This window comes from Corapipo altera, unplaced genomic scaffold, assembly GCF_003945725.1.
Source record: "Corapipo altera isolate COAL_440 unplaced genomic scaffold, ASM394572v1 77b, whole genome shotgun sequence".
Classification (NCBI taxonomy): Eukaryota; Metazoa; Chordata; class Aves; order Passeriformes; family Pipridae; genus Corapipo; species Corapipo altera.
In genome coordinates, this window is record NW_020884933.1 from 1179063 (window position 1) to 1198211 (window position 19149).

The following is a 19149-nucleotide window of genomic DNA, read 5'->3' on the forward strand; positions in this document are numbered from 1 at the left end:
ATCCAGGATAGCATGGACAGAGGACCCAGGACAGCATGGACAGAGGACCCAGGACAGCATGGATCATGGGGTGCCCACTCACTGCTCTGGCCTCTGACATTAGCAATGAGCTGAGTTTACTTCTGTGCCACTTCCCTGCAAAGCGAGGGAGAAAAGGCTTGTTTCAGTCCCAGGATAATGCAAACAGCGTTTCCAACCCTGGGATTAGTAACTGAGCTAAAGAGCCCGGGATCTGCCAGGAGCAGCTCTGTGCCAGGGCTGCCCTGAGCTTGCAGCAGGGCTGATTAGCCCTGGCTTGGGGCTACTGAGCCCCCCACTCCAGGGGCACTCAGTGCCCAGAGCTGCCCATCCCCAGCTCCCACCACAGGGCCCAGGAGGAGCAGGAACCCCTCCAAGGCACAGGCAGGAGCATTCCCTGCTCAGAGCAGCCACCCTCCTGGAAGGGACACTGCTTTTCCAGGTGAGGGGTGGGGGGAACCAGCACAAAACCCCAGCACAAAAGCCCACGCAGTATCTTGGCTGCTGGAGGCCTTCCCTGGAAACAATCCAAGTTAAAAAGCCAGGAAAGGCCCCAGGCACCCAGCCCAGCGCTGGTTTCACTGCTGGGCACGTTCTTTTTTTGTTCCTCAGGCTGCTGGGGATCCTCCAGGGCGGCTCCTCTCCCTCCTCCTGCACAGGGTTTGTCTCCAAATTCGGGGCTTTTCTTTCCAGGGGGAAAGACAAGGCTGTGGCTGAAAGCCAGAGCACTGACCAGCTGCTGCAGGGAAAGCAGTGCCAGGTCCCAACCCCAGCCAGCAGGATGGGAAGGACATTTAGCCCCAGCCAGGGCAACCAGCACGTGCCAGCAATTCACCAAACGGCACCTGGGCCTCTGGAAAATCCGATTTCGCTTCCTCAGTGCCCGGCCCTGGCAAAATAAATGAAATATTCATTAGTTTGGGTGATTTTGCAAAGGTTAATGCTGAATTTAACATGAATTAAGCTTCTCATTGAGTGGCTGCTGGATGTGAGACCTCCCACATCAGCCCACAATCTGGGAAAGGTGTCCCTGCAGGAGGTGGAATTGAGATGAGCTTTAAGGTCCCTTCCAATTCCAAATACTCCATGATTCTCTGAAACTACAGGAGCACCAGCATCTCCACACTCTCTAAAAATGACATTTTCCTTTCTTTTGCTGGTGCATTTGGGTCAAAACCCAAACTGCATCTTCCCAGCGAGGCAGGACATGTGGCACCGGGCTGTTACCACCTGATCCAACCCACGCCGGGTGGGAAAACGTGACTGAAAACAACCTTTAGATGACACAAAAAATAAACACAGGCTGAGAAGTTCGAGAACAGCCTATTTGTACAGAGGGCAGGGCATCACTTTGGTGGAATCTGTGCACACTCCAGCAGCTCAGAAAGGAGCTGGATGGCTCTGGGGCTTCAGTGAGATTTTAAATGTGCTCCTTTGCTCGCAGCAAAGTGTCCCTTTGCTCGGCTGGATGGTCAAAGGCAGCAGCCTGTGACTCCTCCTGGGAGGTTTTCCTTTCACCCTTTCTTGAGGACATTCTTCAGAGAAGTCGTTCTTAACCCGGTGAAACATTAACACCCCCCCCCGGTGCCCCGGGACATTTCTGTTTGACACGAAACAACGCAGCGGCTCGAGTGTGTCCCAGGGCAGAAATGGGGCTTTTGTGCTGAAATCCATTAGAGGGGATTTTTTGGGGGGTTTTTTTGGGTTTTTTTAACCCAGCGAGAAAACAACGCGTTGTGGGAGGCAGAGGGGAGCACACCGAGGGTCCCGGGGCTGGGGGAGTGATGGGAAACGGGGCTTCACCCTGCAAATAACCTGAATTCCGGTGGAATATCAGTCGGAGGCTCCTCCAGCCCTGAGCTTCTCCGACACCACCATCTAGTGGCAAAGCCACTTCTTCCATCCCTTACACCCAATTTACTACTCCTTTTGCATCCCAGGGATGCAAATCCTGCCATTCCCGCCTCTCCTGGGAAGCCACCATCGACTGCAAACCCCTCCAGGTTTTGCAGGTGATGGAGCAGAAACCCCATCACGGGGACCCTCAGACACCCACAGCGGGACTGGGGCCTGGGAGTGGGTCCTGAGCGCTCCAGGAAGATCCTGGGACAGGGAAAAAATGCCACTGGAGAGGCTGGACTTGCCTTCACCAGCCTGACCAGTTAAACTGCGGGAAGATCCAAACTGGGAGACACGAGGTGGAGAAGTGAGGTGGAAAAGTGCCAGAAGGTTGAGCACCCCCAGCGTTGCCAGCAGCTGGTTCTGCTCCAGAAAACACACTGGAAGTTTTATAAAAGTTTATAAAACGAAGTTTCACATTTTTGAGACGAGGTTTCACATTTCTAAAACGAGATTATTTTGTTAGAGAGATTATTTTTATGACCTTCCCTATTGTCCCTGCCTCTCAAAAAAAAAATAAAAAATTAAGGTTAAGTTTCTGGTTTTATAGAAGAGACACATCTAGGAATCAGCATATTCATTAAAATTACTTTATTACTAAAATATTTTTACATTTAGTAAAGATAACCAACCTGCAAACACCATGCTCCTGCTCCTCCCGAAAAAGGAAGCACAGAGGAAGGTTGAAGACAACCAGCTAAAGTAACTATGTTTGTCCTAGTAGCTTGTAAGTTAGGCAGATGTTTTCACATTATCCAGATGTTTTCAACCAGTCTTGTTTGGGCTGCTTTTAGAAACTGGGATCTCTGTATAATTCAACAGCTGCATCAGGAACACAGTTTTAGAAAAAAACCTATTTATAGAAATTTCTCCCCCCCTGGTTTCCAATAAAACTCTACAGCGGGTCCAGGAACATCTGTCACATTTTGATTTCCCGTTTAAACCACCGGGACAAGGCCTGGCCTGAGTTTTCTCCACTGTGAAGATACATTTCTCTTCTCACTTACTCAGAAGCGAAGCAGGAGCGAGTCCCCCAGCCCTGTGGGAATTCCAGCAGGGTTGGGATTTGGGTCCCACGGGAGGCTCTTTGACTTGCACACAGACAGGAGGACGGGGCACCCACGGCTCTCTTCGTATCCTGCTCTTTGAAGCTTTATGAAACCAACAGGTATTTAAAAAAAAAAATAAAAATATACAAGAAACAAACCCGAAATGAAATTAAAAAAAACCATTTTTTAGCTGATCAGGGACCAGCAGCCAAAACAGGGACTGTCCCCAAACAAGGGGTGAAACCAAAATCATCGTCAAAGTCAGGCCTTGGTACAGCACGAAATTTGTACATAGCAGAAAATAAGTGTACAGAGGAAATGTCTCCAGCAGAAATACAATCTTTAAACAACCAGAAGAATGCACCAAATCAATTTAAAGTTGCCTGCTGTACTTTTTGTACACGTCCAACCCAGAGAGACGTCGCGAGGACAGGGTGGGGTCTGTCGTGACAAAAATCTGCCAGGATGGGAGAGGAATTCACAAAACATGGATTAAAAAAAAAACAAACAAACAAACCCAAAAGTCTGGAAACCGTAACAAAAACACAGAAACAAAAAAAATGAAAATGTACTAAAATTTAATCATTCATAAAAGCTGTAATTTAATCTGTGACAGGAAAACACAAGAAGCAATATTAGAGTTGGTTTAGTATATTATATATTTTTGCTTTTAAAGCCATAGAAATCAGTTATCCCAGGTTTTTTTTTTTTCCTATAAAAGACCCATTTTTTTCAAAGCATTATGCACAAACATTTTTAATTAGAATATAATGGCAGAATGAAAATAATGATATTCCGTAACTTTTAAATATAAAATGAAGTCAATGACTCAAAAAGTTATTTTGTTGTGGTGAGTTCAAAGGGAGATTTCACATAATATATATCTATAGTTATAGATATAAAATATAACAGTGGAACATTTTTAGTGCTTGATGGGGAGAAATGATGATAAAATGGTCAATATGAAATTTTAATTATAGTAGCAATCTCTAACATTTGAAATGCATCCATGCTCCTCGGGATAATCATACACTAGAGTCAATTATATTTATTTTCACATCTGTTAATTGCTATTGCAAAGGAGGAGGAATATTGGCTTAAATTTCCAAGAGATATACACAGAGCAATTGCCTTTTTTTTTTTTGTTTTCTTTTTTTTCCAGGGACTGTGTGTGCAAACCATTTTTTAAGATCTAAATTCTTCTCGTAGTATATAAAAAAAAACCAAAACAGGAGAAGCTTCTTCCGATATGTCATTAATTTCCATAAGGTTTTTGAAGTCGGGAATGCTGGCACTTTCCATTTTTAGGCAACAGTTCTTCATTCCTGCAATCTGGAGAAAGTAAAAAATAAAATAAAATAAAATAAAATTAAATTAAAAAAAAAAAAAAAAAGATGGTGGAGGGATATTTTTTTATTTTACTGATGAGATGAATGACCCCAAAGGCCTGAAAGTTTCCCATGCCCAGGTTGGTAAAACACACAGAATTTCAACAGAAGAGCTTGTTTTTCCCAGATTTGGGGTTTGTTCCCATTTAGGCAACAGTTCTCCAGCTGGAGAAAGTAAAGAAAATAAAAAAATAAAAGATGGTGGAGGGATATTTTTTATTTTACTGATGAGATGAATGACCCCAAAGGCCTGAAAGTTTCCTGTGCCCAAGCTGGTAAAACACACAGAATTTCAGCAGAAGAGCTTGTTTTTCCCAGAATTGGGGTTTGTTCCTGGGTACAGACAGCGAAGAGGCTTTGGAAAGCATAATTCTAAGAAAGATATTGTTGTTTTATCAGGGCCACAAAGCAGTGACAACCAACTGCCAGCCGTGTGTCACTGCTGTGATAACACCAGTGCCCCTCGAGCACCCACCCTGTGAGGCAGAGACAGGCAGAGGGGGCTGGAATTCACCCATGGATGGACAATTTAGGGGGGAGGGATCTCAGCTTTTGGATTTCTGAGTTGCTCTTAAAGCCTAATGAGTCCAAAGACCTGAGCATTAATCCAGCTGCAAACAACAGGCAGGGAATTGGGAAGAGATTTGGGAAGAGCGAGGGAGACTGTGGGATTTTGACCATCCAGAGCAGATTTGGGGGCATGGGCAGGAGTCAGTGAAGGGGCATCAGTGACTGGGAGAGCTGGGGGTGTTCAGCCTGGAGAAGAGAAGGCTCCAGGAGATCTCAGAGCCCCTTCCAGTGCCCAAAGGGGCTTCTAAAAAGGAGGAAAAGGGAATTTTTTTATACAGGGACAGGATGAAGAAGAATGGGTTCAAACTGGAAGAGGGGACATTTAGGTTGATGTTAGGAAGTAGTTCTTCCCTGAGAGGGTGGGGAGGCCCTGGCACAGGTTGCCCAGAGAAGCTGTGGCTGCCCCTGGATCCCTGAGAGTGTCCAAGGTCAGGGTGGACGGGGCTTGGAACAACCTGGGCTGGTGGAAGGTGTCCCTGCCCATGGCAGGGGATGGAACAAGGTTTAAGGTTCCCTCCAACCCAAACTATTCTGGGATAACTGCCTGAATGCAGGAACTCCCTCAGCAGTTCCCAGTATTCCAGTGCCAGGCTGCTGCTGGGCTGGGCTTTGTGTGCAGGATCCCAGGCAGAGCTGTGCCAGTCCAGCACTGAGCAGGTCTCATCCTGGGCTGGGGAACCTGACACCACACCAGCTCAATTCAGATGATCACCTGAGCAACAGGAAAAGCCACTTAAGACTCTTCCATTTTTATTCCTAAAGCCACTGTTTCCCCCCAGCCCTGAGCTGTTGTTTTCTGGAGTCCAAAGCTCAGGGTAAGAACCTCATCCCCCAGGGAAGCCCATCAGCAGCCAGGTTACCTGCACAGCTCCATCTCAGTCACACCCAGGCTGCCCAAATGACCACCTACAGCATGGACTTCAGAGGAATTCATCCCTGAAATCCTTCTAAAACCACAGCTTTGTCTTAAATGCTGTAGGACAAGGGCAGATGAGCTGTTTGCCAGCTCACTGTGCCTTCTGATCAGCTACAGGACAGAGCACAGAGGTTCTGCTGGTCACAGAAACCCTCCTGAGGTGACAGCCTGTGCAGCCCATGGTGACACAGACACGTGGCAGAGATGGGTCATTACCCAGCTCCCTGCTCTGCCTCCACACAGGGATATTTCTGTCCAAAACCTGGAGCTACAGAGCTGCTGTTTCCTTTCAGGAGCACGACAGAACAGCTGTAAGCACACAGAGTTCCCTGCCAAGATACACAGGAAGATTATTTTTAGCTCTGTCCAACCTTGGGGTGTTTTTTTGGGTGGTTTTTTTTGTGTGTGTGTGTTTGGGTTTTTTGTTGTTTTTCTTTTTTTGGTGGGCAGCTTTTTATTTCTGTGCCACTGAAAGCCAGGTCCCACCCAACCCAATTTTAATTGTCCCAAAGCACCCAGGACTGAGACAGTAACAGAAGACACACAGATGCTACCAAATGCCATCAAGAGGATGAAAAGGAAGCAAAACTGAGCCACGGGGGCTCAGAGCTCCCTGTCACAACCCAGAGGGAGAACCTGCAGGAGTCAAAAGGAAGCTCCTGCTCTGTCACACTCATCAACCCAAGCAAAAAGGGAAAGGGAGAGAAGCAGGTATTTCTCTGCCAGGTCAGTCAGCAAAAGTGACTTTTTAATTCCCTATCTGGCAGTAGACAGAAGGAAGAGGAGCAGAGGGAAGGGGAGAGAGTCCTTTCTGTTAAGAGCAGTTCACCAATCACCTGAGCCACAGGTAGAATTCAGACCCCTCTTACCTGGCTCAGAGCTGCTGCATGATGGGAGTCTAAAGCAGCAGACATGATTTCTTTTTAGGCTTCTTCTTTTCCACTGGTGTTTTTCTATTTATTTGTCTGACCAGGTCATAAAAGATCTGAAAATGAAAAACACAAGCTGAAAAACCCAAGTGATAAAACACCAAGTGTCACAACTGAGGCAGGATGGGGAGCTGCCACTCTTTCCTGGTGGCTGCAGTGGCATAAATTCAATTAAAGTGCTTGAATTTACTGAGCCATGTTTGTCAAGCAGCTGCTTATGGAACAAGAGACACAGAGCTCACACCAGTGTGCAGAACATAAGGGAGCTCTAAACTCACTTTATCATGACCAAAGGCTTCAGAAGAGCCTGGCAATGAAATGGCAACAATCTCCCTGCTTTGGAAAAGTGGGAGAAAACTGGGGAGTAAGAAAAGGGTTTTTAAGACTGGCATAATATCCTTAAGGATCATCCTCTCACTGGCATCCTTTGGCTGGGGAGTGTCTGCAGAGCACTGCTCCACCAGCAGCAGTGTATTCCCACTGCAGGGAAAGGGCAGGCAGCCCTTTTCCTTGGCTTTCTCCCTCCAAACATCTGCCCTGAACTCCGACATTTCCAGAAGGGGACGATTACAGGGCCCTCTTTCAGCTGCAGAGACGAGTTTCTTGTGAAGGCTGTTGCTGTGAGTTGTTTTCCCAGCAATACTCAACCCATTTATAGCGAAATGAGCTTTGCAAAAATGCTTGGAGCTGGGTCACAGCACTGAGGAGAAATATTTCAACCTTCAGAAGGCTCCACCCTTGTCCTTGTTTACTTTTTTCCCTTCCTGGAGTGGCTGAAAGCTCACAAATTCTTGTTGATTCCAAGGAAATTCAGAAGACAAAGAAACAGTTTATAGCATAATGCAACAACTGGAAATTTTAGGATTTTCCTTTGTAATAAATTAGATTATCTAAGTGCTAGTGCTGACTGTGAGTACAGGAATCTGCAACAAGGTTTCAGAAATGCCACCATCCCTAAAAAAGTCGATGTGGTGCAAGAACATCTCAGAGGTCACCAGAAGGACACTTGATGTGCTGCTACCAAGACTCACTCTCTGGATTAAAAGCTTTATTATTTGGATGAAAGGTTTGATTCACATTCAGCAAATGCACTTAGAAATTTAGCACCCTTCACCCAGATTTTAACAAGGGTTAGACAGTCCAAAAGTAGCAAGAAAGCAAAAACAAAACCCAGAGTAATGCCAACACTCCCTCAGCCCACAGGCCAGCAGGACAAACAACCAGAGCACCGAGCTGCTTCATTCACACTGTGTCTCCTCTTTTGATTTCCTCAGCTTTTACACTTTTCACAACCAGACAACGTAAGCTGGCAGGAATCCAGAAAAATGAAGATCACAATGAAAGCAGAAACTCATCTTCCAGACAATCATTTTCTTCTCTGTGATCTGATCTCACCAGAGGCTGTGGGGAAATGGGGAGAGCCGGGATTCACCTGTCAGGGATGGGGGGATGTAAAGCTGGGACAGCTCAGGGCTCTGCCCACCACAGAACCTCCTTTCCCACCCTGGGCTGAGGCACCTTTGGCTGATGAGAGGTCAGTGTTACACCAGCAGCTGCAGAAACACAAATAACCCAGCCCGTGCCACCCTCCAGGAGGGTGTTTGAGGGCCGAGCTGCCTGGTCCTTCATTTACAGCCACAGTTTTACTACAGCTCAGCCACACACCCCCAGATAAACCCCTCCTGGCAGCAGTGTGGCTCAGCCCTGTTTCCTGGGCTGGATCAATGCTCTCCAGCCAGGCTAATCCCAGCCACAGAAGCTGCAATTCCTGCAGCCTGGAGCTCCCTTCCCTCTGAACCGGCTCGATGCAGCGCGGGCACGTCCCTCCGGCTGCCAACCCATTCCTGGGCCCAGGCCAAGATCCTGCTGCTCCTGCTTATCTCCCAGCCTCCTAAACGCTCCCAGTTATCTGCTGGCACCAAACCAGCCTTGCTGCACGGGGTCACCTTAGCTTTTGTGCCTGCAAACCTGGCCTCTGTCACAGGCAGATAATTCGCGGCGCTGAATAAAAACCTGGGGCCCGGCGCGGAGCAGAGCTCCCTCAGCACAACCCCACGGCCCCAGGAGGCAGGAGAAGGCACTCCAGGGCAAGAGCCAAGCTCATTTAAGCTCATTTAAAGTTGGGGAGCTGCTTGGATCTGTGTTTGGGCCCAGTCTTAGCGAGCTGGTGGCTTAGAGAGATGGGGAGACTCCTCGAGCAGCCAGATGGAGCAGGAATGTGAAATGCAAATACTTCAAAACCAGCCAGCACAACGGGACAAGTAACACAATGGGGCATAACCCACGTCCAGAATAGCAGCAGTTATCTTGGAGAAATACACTTGGCAGATAAAGTTTATCTGAGCTGAGAGTCATCTAGCTCACTGAGCTTGTTCAGGACCCTCAGCTATTCCCAGTAGGAAAACTCTTACCTGGAAAGTCACCCACCCTCTACAGACTAAAAGGAGCAGATCTCCTTAAAACAAACAGAAAGTAGCTAAGTACACTGCATGGCAAACCTTTCTCAGGCTGAGAATTCAGAATCACCCTGAATCTTCCCAATTAGGAGAGAGATGGGCTGGTTTGATGTCACATTGGAGTTGGAAAGGCAGGGGAGCAGCTGATAGTTACCTCATTTACGTTGATTTTAGACTTTGCAGATGATTCTAGAAAGGCACAGTTACACCACTGTCTTGCTAAGTTCTGGCCCTGCTCTTTGCCAACGACTCGCTCTTCCTCCAGGTCACATTTATTGCCAACCAGAATCATGGGAACCTGCAGAGGAACAAGGAAGAAAGGAGAGAGGCATCAAGTTTGTGTACAGTGTGGGCTGCACAACTGGCTCACAGACTGAGGAAACAAAGCAGGAAAAATACAGCATCAAGTATGAAAAACACTGACAATCAGGAGCTCTGCAGAGCTGATGGACCAGGCTGGAATTCAGGTGCCTGCTGGGAAAGGGTTGAACAAAGTCCACACCACAGACACCCTGGGGCACTAAATTAAACACGTATAAACCCGAATGATAATGTTTCAGCAGAATTTTAAGCCAGTAAGGTTTTATTTTCTGTGACACCATTCCAGTGCAAAACTTAATTTACTCCTGAAATTCATCTCAGGGCTTTCCCTGTGACAGCAGGATGAGCTGCTGCCAACAGCAGACAACTTCTGTCTGCACAGCACACACAGCACGTGTTTTCAGACATATATTCTATGTTTCAGCCCCTTTGACCTGTCTTGTCAAACCACACAATAATAAATGGAAACACCTTTAAAAATCACTGCCCTGGATGTGGAATAAAAAGGAGCCAAGTATTCCCACAGCCCTGAGCACAAGCCCACCTGCCCTTCCCATCCCAATGCAATCTCATCCCACTGACATGGTTTGCACACACACACACAGGATGTTCACTACAAAAGGCACAAACACTGCTTGATATTTATTAGCTTTGAATAATTAAAATGCTCAGCTAGTGACCACCTACCAGCTCAGTTCCTGAAAGCACATCACTTCCCAAAAATAATCTCACACAGTATCAAAACAAACACTTGACATAAGTTCAAAGGACTCATCATGCAAATACAGGCAAATGATTTGTTCAAGACAATGATGAAATGGCATCTGCCCCTCTCCTTAAGCCACTGGCTTTCTAAAGTGTCTGGGTGAGTCACCTTCTTGCTCCTTCATGAGGAAAAAAGTGCCTTGGGGGAACCATATTCCTGGTGACACATCCTGTAGAAACCCAGACATTTAATACTGTAGGAAAAGGACCTTGGGTGCAGTAAATGCTCATTACCCATGTGTTGGCATCAGGCAGCAGGGAAAGGAATAACAGAACCATAAAATAGCCTGAGCTGGAAGGGACACACAAGGATCATCCAGTCCAGCTCCTGGTCCTGCACAGGACACCCTAAAATCCCACCCTGTCCCTGGGAGTGTTGTCCAAACACCCCTTGAGCTCTGGCAGGTTTGGGGCTGTGCCCACTGCCCTGGGGAGCCTGTTCAGTGCCAACCACCCTCTGGGCGAAGAACCTTTTCCTGAGATCCAACCTGACCCTCCCTGACACAGCTTCAGCCTGACAACTCCTGACACAACAGCACCCCCCTCATAAATGGCACAAGGGGCAACAGAAAAGCTGGGGCTTTTTTCTAGACTTGCTCTCCTCAGTTATGTTTAGATGTTGAGTTAAAACTCTCTCAGCAGAAAGAAATCAGGCAAAAAGCTCAGTTAAAACCAGCACTAAGACTTCTAGAGAGAGAATGTCCTGATAGATCATTTCAGAAGGCTTTCTCTGTTTTCAGACAGCCTCTCCCACGGCTGCAGCCCTCCAACATGTCACAAAGAGGTAGAAAAGGAACTGTTCAAGGCAAGGTTGGACAGGGCTTGGAACAACCTGGGCTAGTGGAAGGGGTCCCTGCCCACGGCAGGAGGTGGAACTGGATGAGCTTTAACATCCCTCCCAACCCAAACCAGTCTGGGATTCTCTAAGACCTCAAACAAGCAGATGAAAAACACTCATAACACCCCAAAATCTCTCGATAACAACTGAAACCACCTCCTCTCAGGTGCCATTTCCACACCTACACGATGCCAAGCGTGACCCCAGCCACTGCCTGTCCCTCCAGGGGGTTCCAGCTCCAGCCCCACCTGAGGGGCAGCCCCACAGAGTTCAGGACTTTGTGCACCTGAGCACTGCAGGTTCCAGTGGAATGCTGAATTTGCTTTTACACATCCTGCACCCCACAGACCTCAGGGGATGAGACAGCCCCAGCTGAGGTGGGTTTGAAGGCGAGACCACAGCAGGACGTGCCCTCAGCAGCAGCAGCAGCATCCTGTTTCCCTTACCCGGGGTAGGAGCAGAAAAAAAAACCCTAAAGAACTGCTGATCAGGGTGTGCACCCGCTCCATTTCCTCAGACATTTCATTCTTTGAACAGAAAATGAGTACTTTCCAGCTGGAAAATAAATCATTATCCGCTTCCTTTGGTAATTTGCAACACACTGTGTGTGTTTTTAATCGACTTCAATGTAAGTATGTGTAGTCTCTTCCCGACACAACCACGCTCAGGATTCATTTTTGTATTTAAAACCCATTAGAAAATGATCACATTTTTATTTTGGAGAACTAAAGTTTTACATACGACATCAGGAACCTGGAGTCACAGTACAGATGAAAAAAAAATTCAAAAAAGCTCATTTCATATCAGAGATCTACGGGATATTTACATTTATATCAGCTTAATCCCCTTCCTTACTGTTTTCTAGATAGTTATGAGAAATTTTCTCATACCAAAACGTGAAAATGTGTTTGTTCAGCAAAAAAATAAAAGTATATGAAGGTGTGAAATAATAGGGCAAAAAGTGATGGGTAAGCAGTATAGATTTGAAAGACATGAAACTCTGTATAAGGTTATTTCAAAAGGTATTAATTGTTTATCACAGAGCCAAAAATGGACTTTGATGGACAGCTCCCTTCTGCTCATTTAGTATTTCACGTAGAAGATTGGAATTTAAATTTTCCCAGACATAGATAATTTAATGGTTTATGCACTGGGACTTTAAAAAAGACACATTCTGAAACTACCTACAGGAAGGAGTGTAGGTAGTAATGTGGCTTAAACATTGAAAAGGTTCTCAAGCTTGGATTCAATGAGTAAGATCTCCCTATCACAAAAGAAATAAACGCATTTTAAGAATTAAATCACTGAGGTAAAAAGGAAAGCCACAGTGCCCATTATGGGATGAACCTGCCCAGCTTAGGGGGCAAATTCCCTCCAGGGAGCGAGGCCAATCCAGGACTCCTGTTACCAGGGATTTACCCCAGAATAATCCCTGCCTAAATGAAAAGCAGTTTGGCATAAATAGAAGTTCAGCTTGTTCAACCAAGGAGGGAAGCAAAGCCCTGCAAAGCCAGGTAACCAGGGACGAGGAGGATCCCAGGGAAGCAGCTGCCCTGGGAGGTTGCCCTGGGTGGCTCCAACTGCCTTTTCCTGGATGGAGATTTGACTACAACACACAGGGCTTAGCCAGGATTTGGCCTAAATAGGTGTCCTGGCCCTGTGGGCAAGAGTTCTGAGAGCCCAGCACAGCCAAAACCACCCCAGAGGGATCCACTTCGGAGCTGTCGGTGGAAAAACATGGACAACCTTTTTCACAGTCCTCAGGGTAAACACCTGAATGCATTCCCAGCTTCTTCTGGAGGATGCCTACACAGAGAGAGAGTTCCCACACAGCCTCCATGGCAAAAGCCACCTGGAACCTCACCTGCAACCCACCTTTAGGAACTCAAGGCCCACCAAGGAGTTCCAAGAGTTGGGGCCTGAACTGGAAATACGGTGCATGGTTTTCTTCTGTCCAACAGCACTGAATGCAAACTATCTACATGTAATTTTTCCTTATTTTAAAAAGAGCTTTAAGCTACTAAAATTACAACCTTGCATCACTGGCTAAGACTCTCATAGAGTCTTAATTATTTAATTCATGCAACTCTGCGACCTCCTTTGAAGAAAACTTTTGAGAGCTGAAAAGCCTCAGGCTGTGAGGGTGCTCCCAGTGGCACTGCCAGGGACAGGCACAGCTGCAGGGCAGAGCTGGACCATCCCTGCTCACACCCACGTGTCACAGGAGTCCCAGAGTCCTTTCCTTCAGAGAGGGCCAAGCACATTTTCATACAACAACCTGAAGTCCCATAAAAGTAGAGCCCACACACCAGGAGGCTGCACAGCTGCAGGGAGGGTGGTGAATGTGGTGGTGCTGGGTTGACTGGACTTGATGATCTCCGAGGTCATTTCCAACCTTAACAATTCCCTGACTCTAAGGGAATCTCTACTTCAGGCCACAAGACCCAGGGCCACTTCAGGGTCAGGCTCAGCTCCCCAGCCCCTCCCAGGGAGACATGAAACCAAAGGAACACTCAGTGACTTCCAAAAAAAGGCTATTAATCCTAATGACACTGAAATGACACAGCACAGCCTGGTCACTAAGTTGACCACTCCTTTCTATTTGCAGTTCATCAGCTTGGCTCATGACGTGCACTCAGGGCACAGGGAACAGCACTGTCCTGCTCCAGGGAATTCCCAGCTGACCTTTGGGAAATGTCCCTGCTTTGGACTTCAATTTCCCCTTCATACATTTGGGAAAAGTGAGGTTAAGCCTCCACAGCTGCAGATCTACCAACAACATCAGCAGCAGCAGAGAGCTCAACTGTTATTTTTCCTTAACTTTGCTGAAGCATGGAGAAGAAAGAAAATGCAAATACTGGAAAGGAGTTAAAAGGAGAAAAAAAGACATAATGTTGTTTTCAATCAACACCCACCAATTCCAAAGACTGTCAGACTTCCAGGACACAGGAAAATCTGTTTTCATGATGCCCCTTAGCAGGTGTGGGGCCTCAAACAACAACACTGAAATAACAACGCTGAGGGAACTTAATTCAACACAAACCAAGAACACCCTTTGAAAGAAACTGCTCTCCAAATCCTGTACATTTATCACAAACACTTCTTAACCATTTGCAGAAGTAAAACAAAAATATTCCACTTACATCTTCAGTGTCCTTAACCCGTAAAATCTGTTCCCGCAGGTCCTGTAGGTCGTTAAACGTGGACTGTGCTGTTATAGAATATACTAGTGCAAACCCTTGCCCATTCTTCATGTAGAGATCCCTCATGGCTGTAAATTGCTCCTGTAATCAAATATTTTTTTAAAGTAATTAGCCAGTGAATGCAGCTGATGAGCAGTTGCAAAGGAATACTTCTATTATACTGGAGGCCAGAATATAGTGTCACACAACGTGGATTTACATATTTTCCCCTCTCAGAAACCCACTGAAGCATGGAAATTAAATAGAAGCATTAACACAACTCTTTCCCTTTGTGGGTTTTTTTTCCCTAATAGACAAAAAGCCTTCTAGAAAAAAATGGGAAAATACAAAGAGTAGCAACAAACATCTCTGCAGATGGACTGTTGTACGTCCCAACCACAAAGTATTTAGATTTGGGTGATATATTTTGCAGTGATCTTGCATTTATTTGCTGATAAGGTGTTAAGCACCAGTCTGCCATCAAAACAATTCCCCAGACAACAGGCAGGGAGTGGAAATTCAAATTTTTTCCTCTCATATAATGAAACAGTGCCACCCACTCAGGATTTGCTGCGTGGAAGGCACTGCCTGGTCACCTCTGAACATGCACAGTTTGATACCAACCATCTCTAGCACGACAATGGCTCAGAGGTTCAATCCAGAGCAGGCTGGACAGTGTGTCCCAGCTCAGAGCTGCCTTTGTCCCAGCCTGTGACAGGAATGTCACCAGTGACGACGATTTCTGCCTCTGCTCTTGGTCATTCTCAAAGCTTTCTAAATAAATCCAACTTTCAGGGAGCAGGACCTCCCCCCCTGTGATGTTCACTCGACCATCACAGGGTTTGTTTGCCCAGTGCCAGGGCTTTGCAGGGCTGCAGGTGACACTGGCACAGCAAAGGGACTCACCCCAGCTGCTGGAGGGACAACGTGGGCCTCCCAAAGCAGCACCAGGCAGTGCCAGGGAGGTGCCACCAGGCTGATGTGACACGTGGGAGGCAATTCCTGTGCCTGGGATTGGCTTCAGTCTGTGTCTGTGGCTTCTGGCCACTCGAAAAATTAATGTTTAGAATTAAAATTGTGCCAGAATGTTGGAAACGAGACGACAGTGGATGGCAGGGAAAAGGTGAGTGGCACAGGAGGCACCAACCTTTGTGTCCCAGCACTGGGGCACCACCACTGGAGGGGCTCATTCACCACACTGGGTGTGGGTTATTTAACAAAATCCTTCCATTTAAATCACTGCAGCTGATTTGTTGGTTTTGCTTGGGCAGGATTATCGTTCTTAACAAAGAAACTCCACAGCCATTAAAAAAAGAAACAAGACTTACTGTCCCTGCTGTGTCGAGGATCTCAAGCATACACTGTTGACAGTCTACTTCCACTTGCTGGGGAAAAAAAAGGGAAGAGACAAACACTTAAAACTAAAATATCCGAAATGGGACGGGCAGGAGGAATCTCAGCTTCATTTTTACCCCTGCCACAAAGACCTCCCTAAGCAAGCCAGGCACCTGCACTTCCCCAGGGCTGAGCAGCACTGCTATTAGAGGATTAATTATGCCCCAAGCCAGGCATTTGGGTCAGCTCACATGCTCCAGGACTCCCTTCATTATAAAGGCTTAAATGAGCAGCTCACTGTAAACATCTCAACTTAAGTGAGATTGTAAATATCCCGACTTAATCCACTCTCCCAAATCAAGGGATGTTAAAACTTGAATTTTTCTTTGCTGCTGGGGGAGAAGGGAGGAAAGGAAGAAAAGAAAAAGCAAAAATATTTCAGGCCCCTTGCAGTCAGACTTTGCAAATCTTCCACTCACTGAGAAGTTTCTCAGATCCAAAGAGGGTAATTTTCCAGGAGAGTCAAGTAAATTTAACAGCAGAACTGATCCCACAATTTACACTTGATTGTCACGGGGCAAAAACGTTTTTTGTTTTATGTTTTGGTGCCTTTAATGATGGTGACATTTATGCTAATCCCTAAAACAATGGGTCACTTGACATCAGTGCAGTGAAGAAAGCAGCTCTGTGGATGGAATTAAGTAAAGAACCACAGCTCAGGGATCCTGACAAGGACTCCTGCTCAGCAATTCCAACCCTGCATCCTGAACAGCCCCAAAGAATTCCATATCCTTCAAACCAAGCAGAACATGTTTGAATTAAGTGGCAAAACAGCCACTCCTGAAAGGGAACACAAGGCAAGTGCTGTGCTCCAGCAATACAACCTGATATATGAGAGGGATATATCCTGTGTAACAACATCTACAGAGCACACACAGGGCAAATATTGACAGATTTCTGTCTTGAAGAAGTAACTATAAATCAAATTACAGCAAACAGAGCTGAGCAACAGCCTGACCCTGCTTTGGCTGAGCTGTTGCTGTTCCCAGGCATCAATCAGCAGCCCTGGCAGGAGGATGGGCAGTGCCACCAGCACAGCTCATGGCCCAGTACAGGTGGAAATCAGTGATGGTGCAGGAATATACACCAGTTTTCTCTCTGGGCAGGTGTAGTAACCTCTGAGGAAGAAACAGCAAACAGTGGAGAGCTGCAGCCTCAAACTGCCCCCAGTCATCAGAGACACAACATGAAAGCTCTTGTTTTATGGAGTAATGGAGATTTAATCTTCCTGTTTAACTAAGTTAGGAAACAGCTCAATTCATGGCATCATCATTCCTTGATAATTCAGCTTTCCAGGAGCTGGCACAATTTGTCTCATTGCATTCAGAGGCTCTAAGCCAGTAAAATACTCTGGAAAGCCAAAGGAAACTACCTGCATGAAACCATTTCCAAGGTTGATGCTTTTCCATGCATCCCTTTCCTTCTGCTGTTCCAAGCACACACGACATTTCCTTGGAAAAGACCCTTCTCATCCTGACAAGCTTTTGTTTCATTATTAAAAAGAAAGCTCTGTGAGACTTGAAAGAAACAAAAACAATGGTATTTTACCTTTCTGTATGAATCTTCTATTGTTGGGTCATATTTTTCAACAAAAATTCCCTGAACAAACTGTACAGTCTGGGGAGAAAGGAGAGAAGAAAGAAAAAATGAAGTGAGCTGAACACAAAACATTTACCAAGAAGTAACAAAAAAATCACTGTTAAAATTTAATAGTGGGGACCAGAAAAAAAAAAGACATATAAAATTTCAATTTTTGAAATAGAATTTGTGTATTTTTTGTTGTATTAAGATCACTTTATTCAAGCATGTTTTCAAAACTTTTCTGCATGTGAACTGTCTTGCTTGCTTTTCTCATAAAAGATGATACCCTCAAAAATGCCTTTACTCCAGCGCCTGGGACTTGAGAAGAAAAAAAACCCACCAAATATGGAAGACCTGAAATGTCATCAGAAGAACTGGCAACCTGTCCACTGTGGAAAATCCACATTTCGGTCCAAATCATCCCAGAGCCACAGTGGGGCTGCTCTGGATCAAACCCCCAGAGCACAGACAAGTGAAACCTGGAGAGCCTCCAGCCACTCAATCCACGTTAAACCATTAAAGGAGGAGACACCACTCAGTCCAAAGGGGAAATCTTTCTTCCCCATATAATTATTCAAAGCAAATTTACTCTAGACATTTCCCATCGAGCTGTCACATGGATGTGGCCCCACTCTGGACATCCCAGCTCTGTGCCTGGTGTGTTTTGGCTCCTGTCAGGACACAGTTTTCCTTCTCCTCTGTAGGCAAAGCTCCCTTTTCACCCTCACCTACAACAATTTGCAGTAGAACAGCACAGGATTGTCTGAATATTTCACTGATATTGGTGATTGTTTGTCAAACTAAGAGCTGAGATCCCAGCGTTTTGTTTTGTCTCTGGAAAACCAACAACCACACCAAACACCTTCTGCCAACTGAACTTCCCACAAGTTTCATACACAAATTCTGCAAATTCACTCCCTGTTTAGAGAAATCATGTTTTGTTTGGGCAGAAGACAATGGAGAACAAAGAATCCCAAAATGGTTTGGGTTGGAAGGGACCTTAAAGGTCACCTAATTCCACCCCCTGCCATGGGCAGGGACACCTTCCACCAGCCCAGGTTGCTCCAAGCCCCATCCAACCTGGCCTTGGACACTTCCAGGGATCCAGGGGCAGCCACAGCTTCTCTGGGCAACCTGTGCCAGGGCCTCCCCACCCTCACAGCCAAGAATTTCTTCCTAAAAAAATCTAAATCTACCCTACTTCAGCTTAAAGCCATTCCCTCATCTCCTATCACACACCTTGCTGGAAACTGAGCAGTTCCTCATGATTTGCTTTCTTTTAACATAAGAAGAAACGACTTCTAGGACAATCTACCCCATTTAAAAATCAATTCTATATCACTAAATAAACATATTTTACACTCTAATGATCAAAGTCTCAGCTTCTCTGGTGTTTTCTTGTCACACTGAGCAGCTGTCCCAGTTTGCCTGAGATAAGAGATCTCAGCAAAATCATCCTAGTAAGAAACCACTGAATGTGGATGACGGGGTTACATCAACAACAAAACCCCACAGCAAGAATTGTAGGTTACAGATTGTATTTTAGGATTGTTACTGAGCATTTCAGGGTATTTAGGTTAGCCCAGCTGCTGACCAGGAGGCTTTGCCAGGAGGCTCACACATGAGCACTGGAGTTGGTCACATCTGCACCACTTTATTTTGGGAGCTCTGTGAGCCCTGAGTGTGAGAATCCAACAAATCACTCACAACACTGAACCTTTTTTCTGTAACACTCATAAGACTTATTTTATATCTGCAATTACAGCACTACACTGAAGGAAAATTACCTGAACCCATGTATTCTCTTCTCAAAATGTGTTATTGCTGATAAATCACTGTCCT

At 46.0% G+C, this 19149-nt stretch overlaps 1 protein-coding gene across 2 annotated transcripts in view; it reads right to left on the reverse strand.

Annotated features, from left to right (window-relative positions):
* Nucleotides 1-3527: 3527 nt before the first annotated feature.
* RAP1A (RAP1A, member of RAS oncogene family) overlaps nucleotides 3528-19149 on the reverse strand; it is a 36326-nt gene continuing 20704 nt past the window's right edge. For both annotated transcript variants that reach the window (XM_027659750.1, XM_027659751.1), the window contains exons 4-9: nucleotides 17275-17343; nucleotides 15660-15716; nucleotides 14293-14433; nucleotides 9380-9523; nucleotides 6710-6825; nucleotides 3528-4298 (exon numbers count right to left, since the gene is read on the reverse strand). In XM_027659750.1, coding sequence (XP_027515551.1) covers nucleotides 6739-6825; nucleotides 9380-9523; nucleotides 14293-14433; nucleotides 15660-15716; nucleotides 17275-17343 — 498 coding nt within the window. In that variant the 3' untranslated portion in view covers nucleotides 3528-4298; nucleotides 6710-6738. The remainder of the gene's footprint in view (nucleotides 4299-6709; nucleotides 6826-9379; nucleotides 9524-14292; nucleotides 14434-15659; nucleotides 15717-17274; nucleotides 17344-19149) is intronic.